This window comes from Lissotriton helveticus, chromosome 2_2 (genome assembly GCF_964261635.1).
Source record: "Lissotriton helveticus chromosome 2_2, aLisHel1.1, whole genome shotgun sequence".
Lineage (NCBI taxonomy): Eukaryota > Metazoa > Chordata > Amphibia > Caudata > Salamandridae > Lissotriton > Lissotriton helveticus.
Window position 1 is genome coordinate 130,218,490 of NC_136060.1, and position 17,785 is coordinate 130,236,274.

Below are 17,785 nucleotides of genomic sequence, written 5' to 3' on the forward strand. Positions count from 1 at the left end.
GATATGATTGTATTAACTTGTCCCTCAAAAGAAAGATTGCTGTCAGAAACAACTCCTGGATTCCTAACATTTGAGACCGGAAGGGGCAGTGTTCCAAAATCTTGTAGCCACCAACTAGGCAACCAGAAGGAAGAATTACCGGCAAAAAGTAGCAACTCTGTCTTGCTATAGTTTAGCTTCAAGAAATGGGCCATGCAGTCATGAAATCTAGATGCAGTGTCGTTCAGAATACTAGTGACTGACACCACAATTTGGGTGTCATCCGCATAGGACACCACTTCAAAGCCAAAAGATGTAATCAATCTAGCCAATGGGGTTACAGAAAGATTAAAAAGAGTAGGGCTCAATGATGAGCCCTGGTACCCTACAAAAGGTGAATTAAATGAATTCAGGGCGACTATTTGTTCTCAGTCAGAAAGGAAGGATTTTAGAAGCTGAATTGCCTTGCCCCTGGTGCTCCGAGACGAGAGGCGGCCAATGATTGGTAAGTAACAGTGCCCTTTCTAAGTGCGTGCGTTTATGTTAAGCGCATGATTCCAAAATGTTGAGCACGTGCCTACAAAATGACACATCACCACCTCAGTAGGATTTTTGTTCCGTTTAAATTTTTAAAAATCTTTTTTTAACCGTTAGTGCACAGTAGCTACGATGCAGTTCAACATAGCTAAAAACATTAACGAAGCCAATAGAGTTCATCGGCCAAACCTTTTGGCTTTGCCAATGCCAGTCTTGTATTACTGTTTTTACAGCGATCTTCATTTTAAACACACGCTTTACAAAAGTATGACCTTTCATATCCTAAAAGAACAGGAAGAAAGAAAACTACAAGTCACATTAACAAAATACTCAAATCACAACAGAGGTCCTGTGTAAAATCCCTCATCACAGAAAAGTGTTTTTCTTTACTGCTCAGAAACTTCATTCAAGTGTTTATTATGTGTTTGACTATTCTAAGTTGTGCACGTTCTTTAACTGAATGTCTTTTTATCATTTACTACTGTGCTTGTCTGGCTTACGACAGTGACTTGTCTCTCGTCACCGGCACTGTGCCTGGCACCCGAGAGCGCATCCTGGTTTTTAGGTTGAACTTTTGCAGCGCATGCGCTGCTCTGTAAGGCATGCTGTAATCGGTATATGGGCTATTGGGGACTTTGGTCACGCCCACCGCTTTTGGTTGGTTAGTTGACCTGTTTTTTAAAATTCCTTTCTGTAGTAGGGGATCTCTGTGTATAGTCATAATCTAGTGAATAGTCCCGCCCATGTGCGGGGACCACGGAGCAATCAAAATAATCTCTTAAGCTGTCTCTATGTGCAGTCCTGCATAGACACTTAAGCACTTAAGAGAGAATTTAAAGACAAATAATGCAGCCTATACTTATCAGGCTACACTGTCCAGTACTTCAACTAGATATTCCACCAAAATTAAATTCAGCACAGCCTGCCAAGTTCTTGTCATAGAAAAACTTCCCCTTTTACCAAGAAAGCCTTCTGGAAGAGAGAGAGGAAGGGGTGGACAGACAAGCCCCATAGGCTGCCATTATGTGGCTCAAAAAGGGATACTGTGCCTTTAAGGAAACTTTCTAGAACTCTCAGTATCCCAGAATACACAGCAGGTCCCCTCCACTTTCAGTTCTTTTTTCCGGCTCCTGCTAGCAGGACCCTGGGGCATTGAGCTCTCCCTTTGTAGGGTTTATTTAATTTTTTTGCACTTTTAAAGTGTTAGAGTGTGTTCACTCAACGTATTTTTGAACCTTCTTTAATTGCTGGTGTTTTTCTGGTAATTCTGAGCCCTCATTTATCAAATATGCCTGCCTTATTTGATAAATGCCCTGAGTGCTCTAGGAAGAAGGCCAAGTCTGATCCACATGAGGTGTGTATCCTGTGTCTCCCTTCTGCACATGTTCCTGAGGAGTGTGAGAGCTGCCAGACTTTCACCTCCAGGACCCTGAAGGACAGACAGAAGATCAGGCTCCAAGGACTGGAGCAAAGAAAACATCAAGGTCAAGGTGGGTCTGGGCATGCTGGATCTGCTTCATCTGCCCGAGCTGAGGCCTCTGGGGGGCTCCCCAGTGAGAAGAAGGGCAGAAAACGCCACCGGTCTCCATCGACGTTGATGCCTTGACGTCGGCGTCGAGAGGAATGACCACGGTCTGTTTCCCGTCTCCCCAGTCGAAGCGGCGTCGACGTTCGACATAGAGGGGACTGACGTCGAGACCTCTGTCGACGTCGGGTACAGATTCATTCTCGTCATCGACGTCGAGAGAAGTCGCGCCGGCGTTTGCCGTGGAGGCGACACTTCCGTTCGACGTCGACTAGGCGTTCGACGAGGAGATCGTCGACGTCGAAGCTCGACGTCGAGACAAGGAGCGTTGAGGTCACGGCGATCTTCGACGTCGAGAAGGAGAAGTCCGGCGTCGAGACATAGATCATCGACGTCGAGACGCCGTTTGTCGGCGTCGAGGAGGCGTTCGTCGACACCGAAGAGGCGCTCTGGGCCTAAGAGGAAGGCTTCGTCCTCCAGGAGACGTTCTGATGCCAAAAGCTCCTCCAAATCATCAGGGACACGGCGGCTACGTCGTTCACCGACAGGGGGCACGGCCTCTCGGTTTCCCCAGTCGGGTCAGGCTAGGAACAAGAGGAGAGAGAAGTCTCCGGGCTCTGTGTACTCTGTGGTATACTCGCTCCCTAAACCGAGGGCGACTAAGCCACCTCCTCCGTTGCCAAAGGATCCGCCCCCTCGGATTTCGACGCCACCTCCACCGCCGTCACCTCCTCCTCCGCCGCCGCGTGGGCTTCCACCGACTCCACTTCCGCCACCTCAGGGGTGGCCGCCTGTTCCACTGAGGTTGACCTCGTTGCCGCGCTTTCCGACTCCGCCTACAGGGCCTCTTCTTCCGAGGCTTCCGGTCAGGCCGCCACAACTTCCGCCGCTGAGACCTGCGGAACGACCAAGGCCGAGGAGGTCTAGATCCTGATCCGGATGGAGAGGGAGATCCAGGAGTCGCCGTCGTTCGTCTACTAGATCTAGACGGCGCCGCAGGAGGGGCAGGTCCAGATCTCGTACGGATTTGTCCAGCGCCAGGGACTACTCGCCTACCCTGTCGGGGTCCCCTCGGACGAGGGTGTCGCCTGTGGATGACATTATATCCTTCCAGGATGTACTGCTGAGAGGGGCGAGCAATCTAGGCATAACGCTTACTGTGCCCACGCAGACAACCTCAGTCATTTTTGAGACCCTTCATAAGAAGCAACTGTCTCGACCTCTGTTGCAGTTGGTCCCGGGATTGGAGGAGCCCGCCATGGAGTTGTTCCTCACTCCTGCGACTACGAAATCAGCCCCCTCCAGGCTCCAAAAGAAGTACAGGGCTCCTGACTCGGGCCAAGCATTTCTCAGGGTGGACCCAGCACCGGATTCGGTGATAGTGACGGAAACAACATGCCACCACCCCGTCATCTACATTGCCTCCAGACCAGGAGAGCTGCTGGATGGATTCGGCAGGCAGGAACATCTGCGGGACGTCCGCCACCTCCATGAAGGCCGCGAGTGCCTCAACGTTGTTGGGGAGGTACGATCGGGCTCTGTGGGAGTTCCTCCAACAGTTCGCTGACCTCCTTCCCAAGGAGAAGAGGCAGGATTTCATGGAGATCCTGAACGAAGGACTGCTGGTCTCTAATCAACTGATCAGCGCAGCTGCAGATTCATCGCTCCTGGCAGCCCACGGGTACTGCCATGGAGTCAACCAGAGACGTCCTGCCTGGTTACGGCTTACGTCCTTGAAACCTGAGGCCCAAAAGAGGGTGGCCAACTTACCTTTTCGGGCGAGACCCTCTTTGGAAAGCATGCTGACGATGAGATGGCCCGGATGAAGGCTGAGGCTGAAACCCTGACGGCTGTCGGGTTGGAGAAGCCCAAGGAACAAAAGAAGACCTACCGCCCGTTCCAGAGACGGTACGGGGTGCAGGGCAGGGGGCGAGGCCAGCAAACTGGACAGCAACAACAACAGCAGTTCCAGAGGAGGCCCTTCCAAAAACGTAAGAAGGGGTGGGCAGCAATCTGCCATCGCGACCAAGGGCCCGGCCGGGTCTAGGCCCTGAGCTGTTACTTCCCCGTCCTCCGTTACCCACTCCGGTGGGGGGGGAAGTGTCCAATACTACCTGGCAGAGTGGAGAAAAATTACTCAGAACAAGTGGGTGCTGAATATTGTTTGCAATGGATACAGTCTTCGGTTCATCAGCCCGCCTCCAGCAATTCCACCGGTTTGCTTGCAGTTCCAATTGCGCGAGCTCCAGGCGGAGGCCGATACCCTGTTAAGAAAAAGGGCAATAGAAGACGTCCCTCTGTCTCAAAGGGGAAGAGGTCTTTACTCACGGTTCTTTCTGGAACGCAAGAAAGACAAGAACGAGTTCAGGCCCATTCTGGATTTGCGGCAAGCAAACAAATGGATTCGTAGGGAAAAGTTCTGCATGTTGTCTTTGCACCAGATTTACCCTCAACTGCAAAGGGGAGACTGGCTGTGCGCGATAGATCTACAGGATGCATACTTCCATGTGCCCATTGCACAGAAACACCGGAAGTTCCTGTGATTCCAAGTCGGCGCCAATCATTATCAATACACAGTACTACCGTTCGGGCTGAAGTCTGCACCCAGGACTTTTTCAAAATGCATGGCAATGGTAGCGGCACACCTGAGAAAGAACAAGGTGTTTGTCTATCCGTACCTGGACGATTGGTTGATCAAGGCATCCTCCTTCGCGGAAGCTCAAGCGCACTTCCAGAAGACTGCCGTTCTCTTGAACAAGCTGGGGTTGCACATCAACATGTCCAAGTCTGTCCCGATTCCGGTCCAGAGCCTCCAGTACTTGGGAGCCTCCATCAATACGCTGTCGGCAAGCGTGTCTCCTTCGGAGGAGAGAGGTTTATCACTCCTTCGGAAGGCTCTGGCTCTTATGACCGCTCCATCTACAACAGTGAGGACGGTGTCTTCTCTACTGGGGTCGATGGCCTCCTGTCTCTTCCTCACGCCACACGCACGGCTGCACATAAGACCGCTGCAGGAGTGTCTAGAGGATCAGTGGGACCAGAGGAAAGGGAACTGGGACGACAAGATACGACTGTCCCTGCATGCTCTACAGTCTCTGAAATGGTGGTGTTCAGCGGAGAACCATCTCAAAGGGGTTCCCTTCCACAAGGACATTCCCACTCAGTCCATCGTGACGGATGCTTCTCTCCACGGCTGGGGAGCGCATTCGGAGAGTTACAGATACAAGGAACGTGGTCCCAGACGGAGTCCACGTATCATTTCCTGGAACTCAGAGCGGTTCAATTGGCGCTGAAGGCCTTTCATCCGTCCTTCCAGACCAACTCTCTGCTTGTACAGACGGACAATACGAGCACGATGTATTACCTTAACAAGCAGGGGGGTTCGAGATCGCGCACTCTGTCGCAGGAGGCGCAGGCGTTCTGGCACTGGCTGCTGGCCAGAGGACTGAGGATAACGGCTACTCATCTGCCAGGTGTGCAGAATGTTCCGGTGGACGCACTGAGCAGACTAATTCAGGAAACCCACGAATGGGTCATAAACGACGAAGTACTCCGAGACGTCTTCGCCAGGTGGGGCACTCCAGATGTGGATCTGTTTGCCACCGCCGAAAACAGCAAATGCCGAGACTTCGCGTCCAGGTATTACCAGCAGGGGACGCTGGGGAATGCGCTATGGATCAACTGGTCGAACCGCTTTCTGTACGCTTTTCCACCCATTCCCCTGATTGCGGCGGTGCTCATCAAACTGTCCCAGTCCAGGGGGCGGATGATCCTAATTGCCCCGGAATGGCCCAGGCAGTGGTGGTTCACCGGTCTCTTCTTCCTCACATACGGCTGCCGTGCCGGCCGGACCTTCTCACGAAGTTCGGGGGACAGATGGTACACCCCAACCTCTCGTCTTTGAGTTTGGCGGCATGCCTCCTGTGATAGTGCAATATGGCCATTTGAATCTCCCTGCGGATTGTATGGACATACTGAAGGAGGCTAAGAGACCTTCCACTAGGACTTCTTATGCTTACAAGTGTATGATATTCTGCATCTGGTGCAAGTCCGAGAACTATGATCCGACGACATGTAAGGAAGATGTCATCCTCCCATACCTTTTGTATTTGGCGCAGTCTGGCCTTAACTTCCATTCCATTAAGGTCCATCTAGCTGCGCTGACTGCCTACAGGAAATGCCCTTCACAGACTTCCTTTTTCCAAATTCCTGTGATAAAGCATTTTTTGGAAGGCTTGAAGAAAGTGTTTCCTCCTGTTCGTCTTCCTTCGCCTTCATGGGAATTGAATGTGGTGCTGTCCAGATTGATGATGGAACCTTTTGAACCTTTACATAAGGCTTCGCTACAGCACCTGTCCTGGAAGGCGGTGTTCCTCGTGGCCATTACATCGGACCGCAGGGTGAGTGAAATTCAGGCGTTGTGTTGCCAAGAACCTTATACTATATTTCATGCTGCTAATGTTGTAATGCGCACTCACCCTAAGTTTCTTCCTAAGGTTATTTCTGATTTCCATGTTAACCAGACTATAACGTTACTTACATTTTCCACTCCAGCGGAAAGATCTCTTCATTCCCTGGATGTTAGAAGGGTGTTGAAATTTTATCTGGATAAAACCAAGTATATTCTTAGGTCAGACCAATTGTTTATCAACTATGGGTCCGTCCGGACTGGTCTTGCTACCTCTAAACAGTCCATCTCGAGGTGGATTGTGTCCTGTATACAATTGTGTTTTCAAAGGCTAATAAGACCTTAGGGGGTAAGCCTAAGGCTCATTCCACCAGGGGCAAAGCGGCCACGACAGCTTTGCTCCGTAATGTTCCCATTGCAGAGATCTGCAGGGCTGCCACTTGGAAGTCGGTCCATACCTTTGCTAAGCATTATGTCTGGACTCTGATGCCAAGGCAGATGCTCAGGTTGGACAAGCTTCGCTGCGAAATCTGTTCGCACAGTAGTGGTGTTGTATTTCTTCTTCTCCACCGCCGCTTTGGTGTTGGGGATGGGCTTGCCATTCTATTGACTAGATTATGACTATACACAGAGATCCCCTACTACAGAAGTAGTAGTTTATTACCTGTAACTCCAGTTCTGTAGTTGGGGTATCTCTGTTATAGTCAAAAGCGCCCGCCCTCCTCCCCGGTGGAGAAAGATGTTCATGTACTGAATGCTCAAAAATCAAAGTGAGAATGGACACTTGTAACTGCGTTACCTAGGTTTCATCTCTTTTTAAAAAACCCTCATACACGCAATGGTAAGATCGTTAGCGGTATATCTTGATTCTCCGCTTATACACATGCGTTATTGCATCATCATTGGGTTTCTTTTTTGTGCTGTATGCAAGCCTCAAGCCTGAGGCAACCTCTGGTTAACGCAATAGTGTCCAGAGATAGGTAATGACCCTAAAAAATATTCAAAAATTCATTACAAAACAAGCCTACTCCCTTAAGTAACTTTTAATAAAAATTGGGTGAGAGATGTTGTTAAAACACGTAGGTGGGTATACTGTTGGATCGTACATCATTTCCTACACAAGAAACATAGTGGCTACATAGAAACCACTTCAATTACTACACAAATCGTGTAAGTACAATTTGTTTAAGGTCCTGATGAATGCCCCATAGACCCGGCTGGGCATGGTGGGGCAGAAACATGTCGACCGTCTTCCAAGTGGTATAATAGGATCTAGTAACACGATCCAACAGTATACTCACCTACGTGTTTTAACAACATCCCTCACCCAATTTTTATTAACGCATGTGTATAAGCGGAGAATCAAGATATACCGCTAACGATCTTACCATTGCGTGTATGAGGTTTTTAAAAAAAGAGATGAAACCTAGGTAACGCAGTTACAAGTGTCCGTTCTCACTTTGATTTTTGAATGTTAAGAAGGGGAAACTGAATGGACAGATATTCCTCCTCCCCACCTGGTGATTGATACCATGTACTGAATGCTACAGGTCTAGCTTTATACGCCTCCAAAAAGAACTGAAAGTGGAGGGGACCTGCTGTGCATTCTGGGATACTGAGAGTTCTAGAAAGTTTCCTTAAAGGCACAGTATCCCTTTTTGAGCCACATAATGGCAGCCTATGGGGCTTGTCTGTCCACCCCTTCCAGAAGGCTTTCTTGGTAAAAGGGGAAGTTTTTCTATGAGAAGAACTTGGCAGGCTGTGCTGAATTTTATTTTGGTGGAATATCTAGTTGAAGTACTGGACAGTGTAGCCTGATAAGTATAGGCTGCATTATTTGTCTTTAAATTCTCTCTTAAGTGCTTAAGTGTCTATGCAGGACTGCACATAGAGACCGCTTAAGAGATTATTTTGATTGCTCCGGGGTCCCCGCACATGGGCGGGACTATTCACTAGATTATGACTAGAACAGAGATACCCCTACTACAGAACTGGAGTTACAGGTTAGAAACTACTCCTTTCTTTGGATGGTTAATATTGTGCATCTGTCCTGCCTTTCGGTGTTTGGTTCCCACCCAGCGGACATCACTAATTGATTCTTTTGGTTGACCAGCTCTGGCTATCTCTGGACTCCTTGCTCGCACGCCGCCCCCTCTGCTTCCATCCCCTCCTGTCACAGATATATGAACACATCTGCACTGTTCAGGACTGCTGCTGGAAACCACACAGGTCGTCGGTGGGTAAACAGTGGGGTGTGCAGAGGTTTTTGACCAGTTGTGTGTGTATGTATGAAAATGTGTAAATGTATACTTTAATGTATGTCAGCACTTGCTAAACTTAGTTGAAAGAAGTGTATCTCTATATCTATACATTTAATGTTACATTACACTGGAATTTGAAAATGTGCTTTGCCCCACCGCTCATCGCTGAGAAAATCTTTCGATTGAGATCACATGCATATGCGCAAATGCAGCATCTATCCGTGTTATCTGAAGGGGGAACATTTAGGCCCTTTTTTCACTGTCCTACTGTTGAAGAATATTATGTGATCCCAGAGGTAATATCAACCTTAAACAAGCATTTGCAATGCAATAAGTCTCGCATTACTGAAAGTTTGACCTATTGGCGTTGCAAATAATAATGCAACACCAATAGCTTAAACTTTCAGTAACGCGAAACCTATTGCATTGGAAATGCGTGTTTTGTTAAGTCTCCTGATAAGAACAAAGACCCTTAATTCTCGCCTTTGAGGCGGACATAGAATCCATAGCATCAAAAAAGAAGTTACATCCCAGTGGCTGCTGAAGCACTATTTAATCACGAGCTTCATAGGTGTGCAACGCAGGACCTTGACAGTACCTTCTTTCTAAGAGAGCTGATTGCCCATTACAGTCTTGATCAATCCGTTGTATTTTCTAATTTTCAGAAGGACTGTGTAAGCTCGATATTTGTTTAGGCTATATTTAATGTTTATCACTAATTTCGGTAGATAAAATCTGTTTTGATATAGGTTGCATTGTCAATCATATAGCTTCTAAATGTAATACAAATAACGCTATGGATGTGCTAAATTGGCAGCACTGGGTCCTGAAGAACTTAATGTTCTACCCAACAACCTGCCTAGGAGGGGGAGAGGAGAGCTCATACTCCCTGCCAATTAATTGCCCAGTCTCTTTGCTGTGACTTGACAAAATTTTGACAGTTCTAATATTGGTTTGTTTTTTTGCGCACATAACTATTCTACTGCAGAAAGACATAGCGTAACAGTGAAGGGAGAAACCTGTGGCTAACAATGACTTATGAGGAATTTAAGATATGTAGAGCGTGATTTGGAGCGATGTAAATCAAGCCTGCAACACATAGCATGTGAGAGGGAGTCCTATTTCACTTTGAGATGAAGATTTTGCAATTACAGTACACTGAATAGTATTACTTATGAATGTATTTACATATGTAAATATGTTAGCATTGTTCTTAGCACTATAGGTTGGCCTTGCAAGGTCTGTGTGTGCCCTGAGTGCTCCCTAGAAACACCACTGAATCCTCCTTACGATTTCTAGAGGCACTGCTGCCTTCACCCTTCACCTTTGTCCTTTGTCTTTCATTCCACATCATTTCCCCCTTATATCAATGTATTCTTCACTCGGTCTCCTTTTCCTTTCTCGGGTGATGACCTATTCCAAGTCCTCCACTTCTTTTAGACTCTTTCTTCATATCCCCCTTGCTAATTTGCTCTCCCACCACTGATCTTTATCGTCTTTCCTTCCTCGTTCTCACTGACTTTACCACCATCTTGCTCACAATGGGACCCCCATCATACTCCACCTGTGTCCTCATCTTCTCTCGTCTCTGCATGGGGGTATGCCAGGCATTTGTACTGGAGAGATATTGCCTACTATATGGTTGCAGTTTCTCAGAGACCTTGTTTATGCATTTTCTGCATAGGTGAATGGTGTACGATAAAGTATATCAGTCATAAATATAATGAAGATATGGAACCCCAACTTGAAAAAAAGAGACAATATGTTGCAGTCTGTGATCATATTCTCACAGAACTTCTTGTTAACTTAAAAGTGTTACTTGATATGCCTCCACAGAGCAAAAGGACTTTATTTTTGCATGCACTGCCGGCTCTGCGGGGATGCAATAGTGGAGTATGCTGTGTAAGTCTCGCCCACTCTACGCTCATACTTTTCATTGGCTGGTGTCATTGTCCTTGGATTAAATGCTGGCTTCCGATTCATTATGAGGCTTGTTAGTCCCTCCTTGTTACCGCCTTGTCGCCATTTGTTATCGCCCATGAGGACTCTTATCTTTTACTGTGTCCTAACTCAGGAGCTTTCATTACCAGTTCCGAGAACTATTTCCTTCATTAAGGGACACAGCACGCACGGGGTGCAAGCTTCGGTAATGGTGGCTGCTTCCTAACGTAAATTCCATTTAGTTTTCTGTTTTTTTGTTTTTTATTCATTTCAAACTTGAATACAGAGCGTGGCGCCCGCTTCTGGGACACCGCTCTTGGTTTATTTTATTATTTTTTTAAATGTAATACAGAGCAAGCTTCTGCTTTAGGGACACCGTGCTTGGGTTATTATTTTTATTTAACTTAACTTTAGTCATGAGCGCGGCACCCGCTTTAGAAACACGACGCTCTCTATTTTTTTTTATTTACTTTAATGAGCGCGGCGCCAGCTTCATGGACACTGCGCTCTGCAATGCAATAGGTGTTGCTTTTGGTATTGTAAATGACAATCCCTTTTCATTTTTAGGTCTCGCCCTGGAATTCGCATCCGAAGGATGCGTCCAGGGTCGGAGACTTATAGCGAGCTGACACGGGGGAATGACGGACAAAAAACTGTCACGCGCTTCTCCCCGGCTGGATTCAGCTGCTTGCACGCGCACCAACATTCACGCATGCGCACATCACAGGCACACGCATACACAGCACTCACGCATGCGCACATACACACGCGCTGCTTACTTTCACTTTGCAACCCCCCCACCAGTCATCGGATTTTTTTACGCACGCATGCATGCATACATACACACACACAGACACACGCGCACGCACAGGCACACACGCACACACAGGCACACACACAGACACACACACACGCGCGCGCACATGTCCCCTCCCCCCTCACACCCCACTCACCGAGTTCTTTTCGTGTGTCCCTCTCTCCTTCCCTCTCTCCTTCGGCAGGCAGCGGCAGGCAGCGGGTCATCCTCAGCAGCAGGCGGGGCTCTCCACGAGCACAGGAGCCCCGCTAGCTGACACGCAAATCTTCCGGCAATCTTCCGGCTGACGGGCACAGGAGCGCGGGGTAGGCTCCTGTCTGCTTCCTGTCTTTTTGCGGCCCCGCCCCCGTCCCAACACAGGTTGCCTGGCTTCCTGTTCGAGCCGGGCTGCGGTGGTGAGTTTTTGCACAGGGCACACGCTAACCCATATACCCGGCTGTAGCTACGCCCTCTATGCACACCTCATCAATCAATGAAAATGTACTTAGTTGGATATGGTTGTTGAAAAGATTATGCAGAACGGTGCAGTAAAGTGTTCGGTAGAATGTCGCCTTCAGTAAATTGAATGGAAACGAGTGACAAATCTCTGTGGGTAAGTGCGCATTATTTTGTGCCAACGTTTTTTTGTCTTCAAATAGCCTTTTTAAAAATGCGCTCATCTGCAAGATTGGGAATTTTAAAAAGCTGCTCTTTGTAATGTTTATCTATTAGTCGACAACTGCTTTTATTGGTGGACTTTGGAATGTCGCTAGAATTATGTAATATCAATCAAATATCCAAGAAACAAATCAAGGGTTTAAAGTGAAAGTAACCGCAAGTAAAACATTGCGCCTAGAATCCTGAATGTCTAATCTGAGCATCGAGGTCTCGGTTTGCATAGATCGGGTTATAGCCATGTGTGTTCCATCACTTGGCTTAACATAGAATGAATATTCTTATGCTGCGCATTCGCCTTTTTATGCAAAGAAAATTAAAATAGCGCATAAATAAAAATAAAAACATTGCCATTTACAGTACTAGTAGCTTAAAGTTAAATAATGCGAGACCTATTGCATTGCAAATGCTTGTTTATAAAAGGCATTGCTATTTACAATGCCAATAGTTCCAAAACTCGCAGTTGCGAGACCTATTGCATTGTAAGTGCTTGTTTATTATGCATCACGTTATTTTTTTTTCATGAACTTAGTCGTTCCATTCAAGATTTCCTTTTTGATGCCTTAAACGATGTCTTGAGACAAAATAAACGTATTGTTTGTTTCTTTACACAGATCTTTTTGACAACTACATGCAACAAGATGCACATGAATTTTTAAACTACCTGCTAAACACTGTGGCAGACATCCTGCAGGAAGAGAAGAAACAGGAGAAGCAAAATGGAAAACTGAAAAATGGCAATGCCAATGAACCGGAAGAGAACAAACCCGAACCCACCTGGGTGCATGACATCTTCCAGGGCACTCTGACAAATGAGACGAGATGTTTAAACTGTGAAACCGTAAGCATTGAGCTATTTGTACATAAGAAGCAACACTACTAAATAACCTTTGGTACTGTCTACTATGGCTTGATTCATGTTAGATAAATCGAGGTACCTCAATAATAAACTGATTCAGTTTTCTGTCCGAAGGGGGATTGTGAAGTTAATACCTTGGCACATATAATTATTTTTTTTGCTGAAAACCCAGGCTCTAGAATACTAATATTAAATGTCAATATACCTAGTATTGTGTTTCCATACAAATGTATCTTTTGGATCTTTACAGTTGTTATCAAGTACAGGCTGCTTCTTTGTGAAATCATTGTTTTTTTGGAATTTACTTGGTTAATTTTCCACTAGAAACCATAAAATCTTGTATTAACACACTTGATTAACATGCATCGCACAACCTTCTAATACAGGTTTTACTCATACACAGCCAATGTGGCTTCTTTTGTTAATCAGCACTAGGCAGCTCTGCATTAACATTACCCTCCAAGGGACGGATCATCCCATCATTAATACCATAAAATATTCTTTATCTGCCGCAGACCCCATCAAATTTCCTCAGGCATCCCTATCCCGTGTAGACCACCCTCTCTATGTCCATGCACTGGCCTTTTCTGTCATCCATTTCTGTTAGTCTGGATCTAGGCATTACCCATTCCCTGGCAGTGTCTCTTTTCTATAACACGCCCCAACATGCAAAATGCTAAATAGGTTCTTGTCATGTTCATTTCACTCCCGATTCCCAGCACAACAGAGTGGAGGGGGGGGCGGGGAGCGGGGGGGGGGAGGGGCAAGGAATAACCTGACCACGGATTGAAGCCAGTTCCGATGTTATGTCTCCCCAGAAAGCTTTGGTCCACGAGCACCCTCGGATTGTGTTAACAAACTCACCAACTACCACTTTACATTTTAGACATGTAGAGTTTTGGGCTTTACTTATTTTGTGAAGTCCACTTATGTTATAATATGGCCTTTGTAGGATATTTAGCTGTTATAATATGGCCTTTGTAGGATATTTAGCTGTTATAATATGGCCTTTGTAGGATATTTAGCTGTTATAATATGGCCTTTGTAGGATATTGAGCTGTTATAATATGGCCTTTGTAGGATATTTAGCTGGATCAACTGCAACCTCTGTTTCATGGCTACTTACCTCGGATGCATAATAGCCCTCGAAGTCCGTATACTGTAAGGGACTCCCAGAGAACCTCCAGTTACTGCAGGGTGTCCTGTTGTAAATAAGCAACATTGACTTTTTATCAATTTCGCTCATATTAAAGCCACTTTCCAGAGGGGTATTTTCAGGCAGCTCCTAGAGCGTGTCTAAACTGTCTGTATTTGTACACCTTAGTGTTGGACAGTCCATATTCTTTCTGTGGTGTATTTTCCCTAATCCTGATATCTTCCAATTTGGATCTGATTAATAATTCCCTTTGCTGGAAACCTGACTGTTTGGCTACCTCTCTCAGCATTTCTTTATAGTATGATGTCTCTTGTGACTCTACCCTGCAAAGCCAGACACCTGGGGATCCTGTCCTAGTCGGGTAGTGTTGATTTTGTAGGCTCAATAGCTCCTTTTGACTTATTTTCCCATAATATGTAGTGGTGATGTGTCTTGCTCTACTGGGAGACTCTCTAGGGTCCTGACTACCAGCGATCTCTTGGAGCTGGGAAGCCTATTACTATGCCCATTTATGTGGGAGTATGAGACACATGGCCTGAATTGTAATGTAGGCGTGCCTCCATCCCTCAGTAATGTGTGGAGTTTTTTTTGTTTTGTCACGGAAAGAACGAATCCGGGATTGCTAAGGTAGTATTTTGCATCACATACAGCAGCTTTTCTGGTGTAATCCTTTTAAAGATTGCTGCCTACCCTAATATAGTGAGCGGAAGTGTTTTCTGCTGTTGTGCATCTGTTTGGAAGTCCTGTAGGACGACTTCTGAGCTCTCCGTTAAGAAGCACAGAGTCTGGAGTAAGATCTATCCCCAGGTACATGAACCTCTCATCTGTAACCACTATGTGAAGTATACCAGTTACCCATTCACACTCAATAAATGTATACAGTACCGCAATACTCCAATTCATGTCGTACCCAGACTGCTCTTTGAATTCTTTTAATAATTGAAAGCATTCCCCAGACTGACCTCTGAGGTTCTGTCAAGTACAACAGGACATTGTCCACGTCTATTGAGATCTTCTCCTTATTCCTTGGTTAAACCTTTCTCGTCCAAACTAGATGTAACCCAATGCTCCATTGTCTCTATTCACAAAGTTTTCTTTTACGAAGAGTGGGCTCTCTCTTGTATCTCCATTAACTACTATGGTCCTGAAGGTTTTCTCATATTTTGACAAAATTTGAGACCGAAACGTCGACGAGTAGCCCATCTCTCTGTTGGAAAATATTTTAACCCGCACAAGTTCTTTCTTAATGCTAAGATGAACATTCTCTTGTTCTCACTTGAGAATGGGTTTCTGATAAATTGACAAATGTAAATGTGGAACACTGTAGCCTTTATTGGATAACACATTGTAAATGTATGATGTGGCTTCATTTTTCATTGAAGCCCAGCATTTGTTGTGCTTTAATATAATTTTTGCGTTAAACCAGTATATATACCAATGTGTGCGATTTTTCTTTTTTCTATGTCTAATTGTTCCATGCAACTATTACTAATTTTTGGAGGATGCCACAAAAGGGCATCTAAAACAGACTTTAACCTTGCAATTTATGTACTTTTGAATGATTCTCTTGGTGGCAGTTTACCCTATCAATAGTTTGATACCCAGGCCCACAAGGGACTATTGGGTTGCCCTTTTTCATACAATAAATTGCACTATCCAGCATGAATCCAATTTGATCTTGATGTCTGAATGTTGTTTTGACTTTACCTAACCTTGTAGCCAGAACTTTCGTGTTTCAAGGTGAAATGTGTCTATACGAGGCACATTTGTGTTTCTGTGTTTGCCTTTTATTGTTTAATTGAAATAACTGTTTGTCAGAGGTCTGGTGATAGCTGACCCGTCTCTATCCTCCCTAAATGTATGTAAAAGATGTGGCACTAGCAAGGGAGGGAGTCTTTTATATTATTTCACAGGAAACCAGTTGGAACCGGGAATCTTTCTAATTTGTATTTCCTTAAGGGCTGCTGTTATCTCTTCCAGTGTAAGGTCCTCTTCTACGAATGCTTTGTCTTCCTCTCCCAAGTGTGGAACCTCCAAGCGACCCAGAAATGCCACTATTTCCCCTTTACAACTAGAACCTCTGGCTCAATCTAGTCTCCTGTGGTATGTATCAAGTCCTTGAGCTACTGCGCAGTTGGTCATGGCTACATCCCCTTTTCCAGCCATATTTTGCCTGTTCTTCTAGCCTCTTCTTCTCAACAGCCAGCCATGCCAGTAGGTGACCAGTTTTGTTTCCCACTTCATTTAACTCACTCTGCGTAGACAAATAATATTGCCTAGCCACGTCGTGAATCAGATTGTGATTCTTCCCTATGTACATGTGATCTTGTGTTTCTTCCCTATGTACATGTGATCTTGTGTTTAGAGTCTTCCAAATTTCAGGATTTTATCCTACAAATCAGTCATTTGTCGAACCCTATTCTTCTTTTTCTGTGCTGTACTGTTTTTAGGCCCTTTCTCCGGGTACCATCTTCTAGGCTTCCCACAGCGTTACTTAGGAGTCAATGGAACTTGTATTAGCTTTAAGATATTGGGCAGATTCAACTCTGCTCCCAGCCATAACATCTGTCTTTCAGCTTCCAATTTGGTAATTTTTGTTGGACTTTGTCACCTAGTACCACTCTGAGAGGTGAGTGATCTGATATTCCATGTGCTAGGTAATCTGCCTCCTCTATGAGTGTGTTCCCACCTATGGGACAAAAATAGTCTAGTCGAGAGAGTGTTTTATGTGCTCCAGATAATTATGAGTACTGGTTGTCTGTAGGGTGCTAAGTCGCCAAATGTCTTCCAAGCCCAAAGCATGGACAAAGTGTGCCAAACACATGGGTGCTTGTGAAGTCCCCACAGGGGGGCATCGATCGATTCAGATTGCAACACATTAGATCATTGAAATCGCCCCCCTCTATATGTCTCGATGCATTTGATTCCAATAAAATGGGGCCTGTTTTATCAAAGGCCCACTTTGGCAAACTAGGTGGTGCATATATATACTAACTACCTTCAATTTACGCCCATTCCATGTGCCTTGTATACTAGGCCAGGTCATTGAACTCCACTCCGTTCGCGAAGTTTGCGGAGTTTCCTGCACTCCGCGGAGGTTGGAGTGCAAGAAAAGCCTGCTTTGCGTAGTGCAGCGACGTTTTTTAGTTCGCGAGCTGCAGCTCGGGTAGAATTTCTACCCGAGCTGCAGAAAGACCAGCGCGAACAGCAGTTTGCACAACACTCTGCCACTTGCGGAACTTCGCAGAGTTTTTTTTGTATCTTGGCGAAGTTCAGCGAAGCAAAACTCCGCAAACTACGCCCAGGCTTATTGTATACCCACATAGGACCCCTCAGGGTCTATCCATCTGTTAGTAACCTGAAAGGGAGGGGGTAGAGGGGGCTTAGCTGACAACTAGTAAGAGAGGTGGGCTGCGCTTTATGCTGCTTTTAAAATCACTTGTTCACATTTAATATTTCTGTGCTTATTTTTAAACCTGTTCACTCGCCGTATTTTGTAGCAATTGTTCCCCTTGCTTCCCCGGTCCACCACTGACTCGGTCAGCTTGTTGTGGAGGGAAGATTAGAAGAAGAGCACACCGGAAGTGACTGTGACTTCCTCCGTGCATCCTTCACCAATTAGGGGCCCGGCACTACAAAAGACTGCAG

At 45.9% G+C, this 17,785-nt stretch overlaps 1 protein-coding gene across 1 annotated transcript in view; it reads left to right on the forward strand.

The window, feature by feature from the left end:
- USP46 (ubiquitin specific peptidase 46) overlaps window positions 1–17,785 on the forward strand; it is a 197,560-nt gene that overhangs the window by 77,058 nt on the left and 102,717 nt on the right. Inside the window, exon 4 of the mRNA XM_078678198.1 lies at window positions 12,737–12,963. Within this exon, the coding sequence (XP_078534324.1) occupies window positions 12,737–12,963 (227 nt within the window). The remainder of the gene's footprint in view (window positions 1–12,736; window positions 12,964–17,785) is intronic.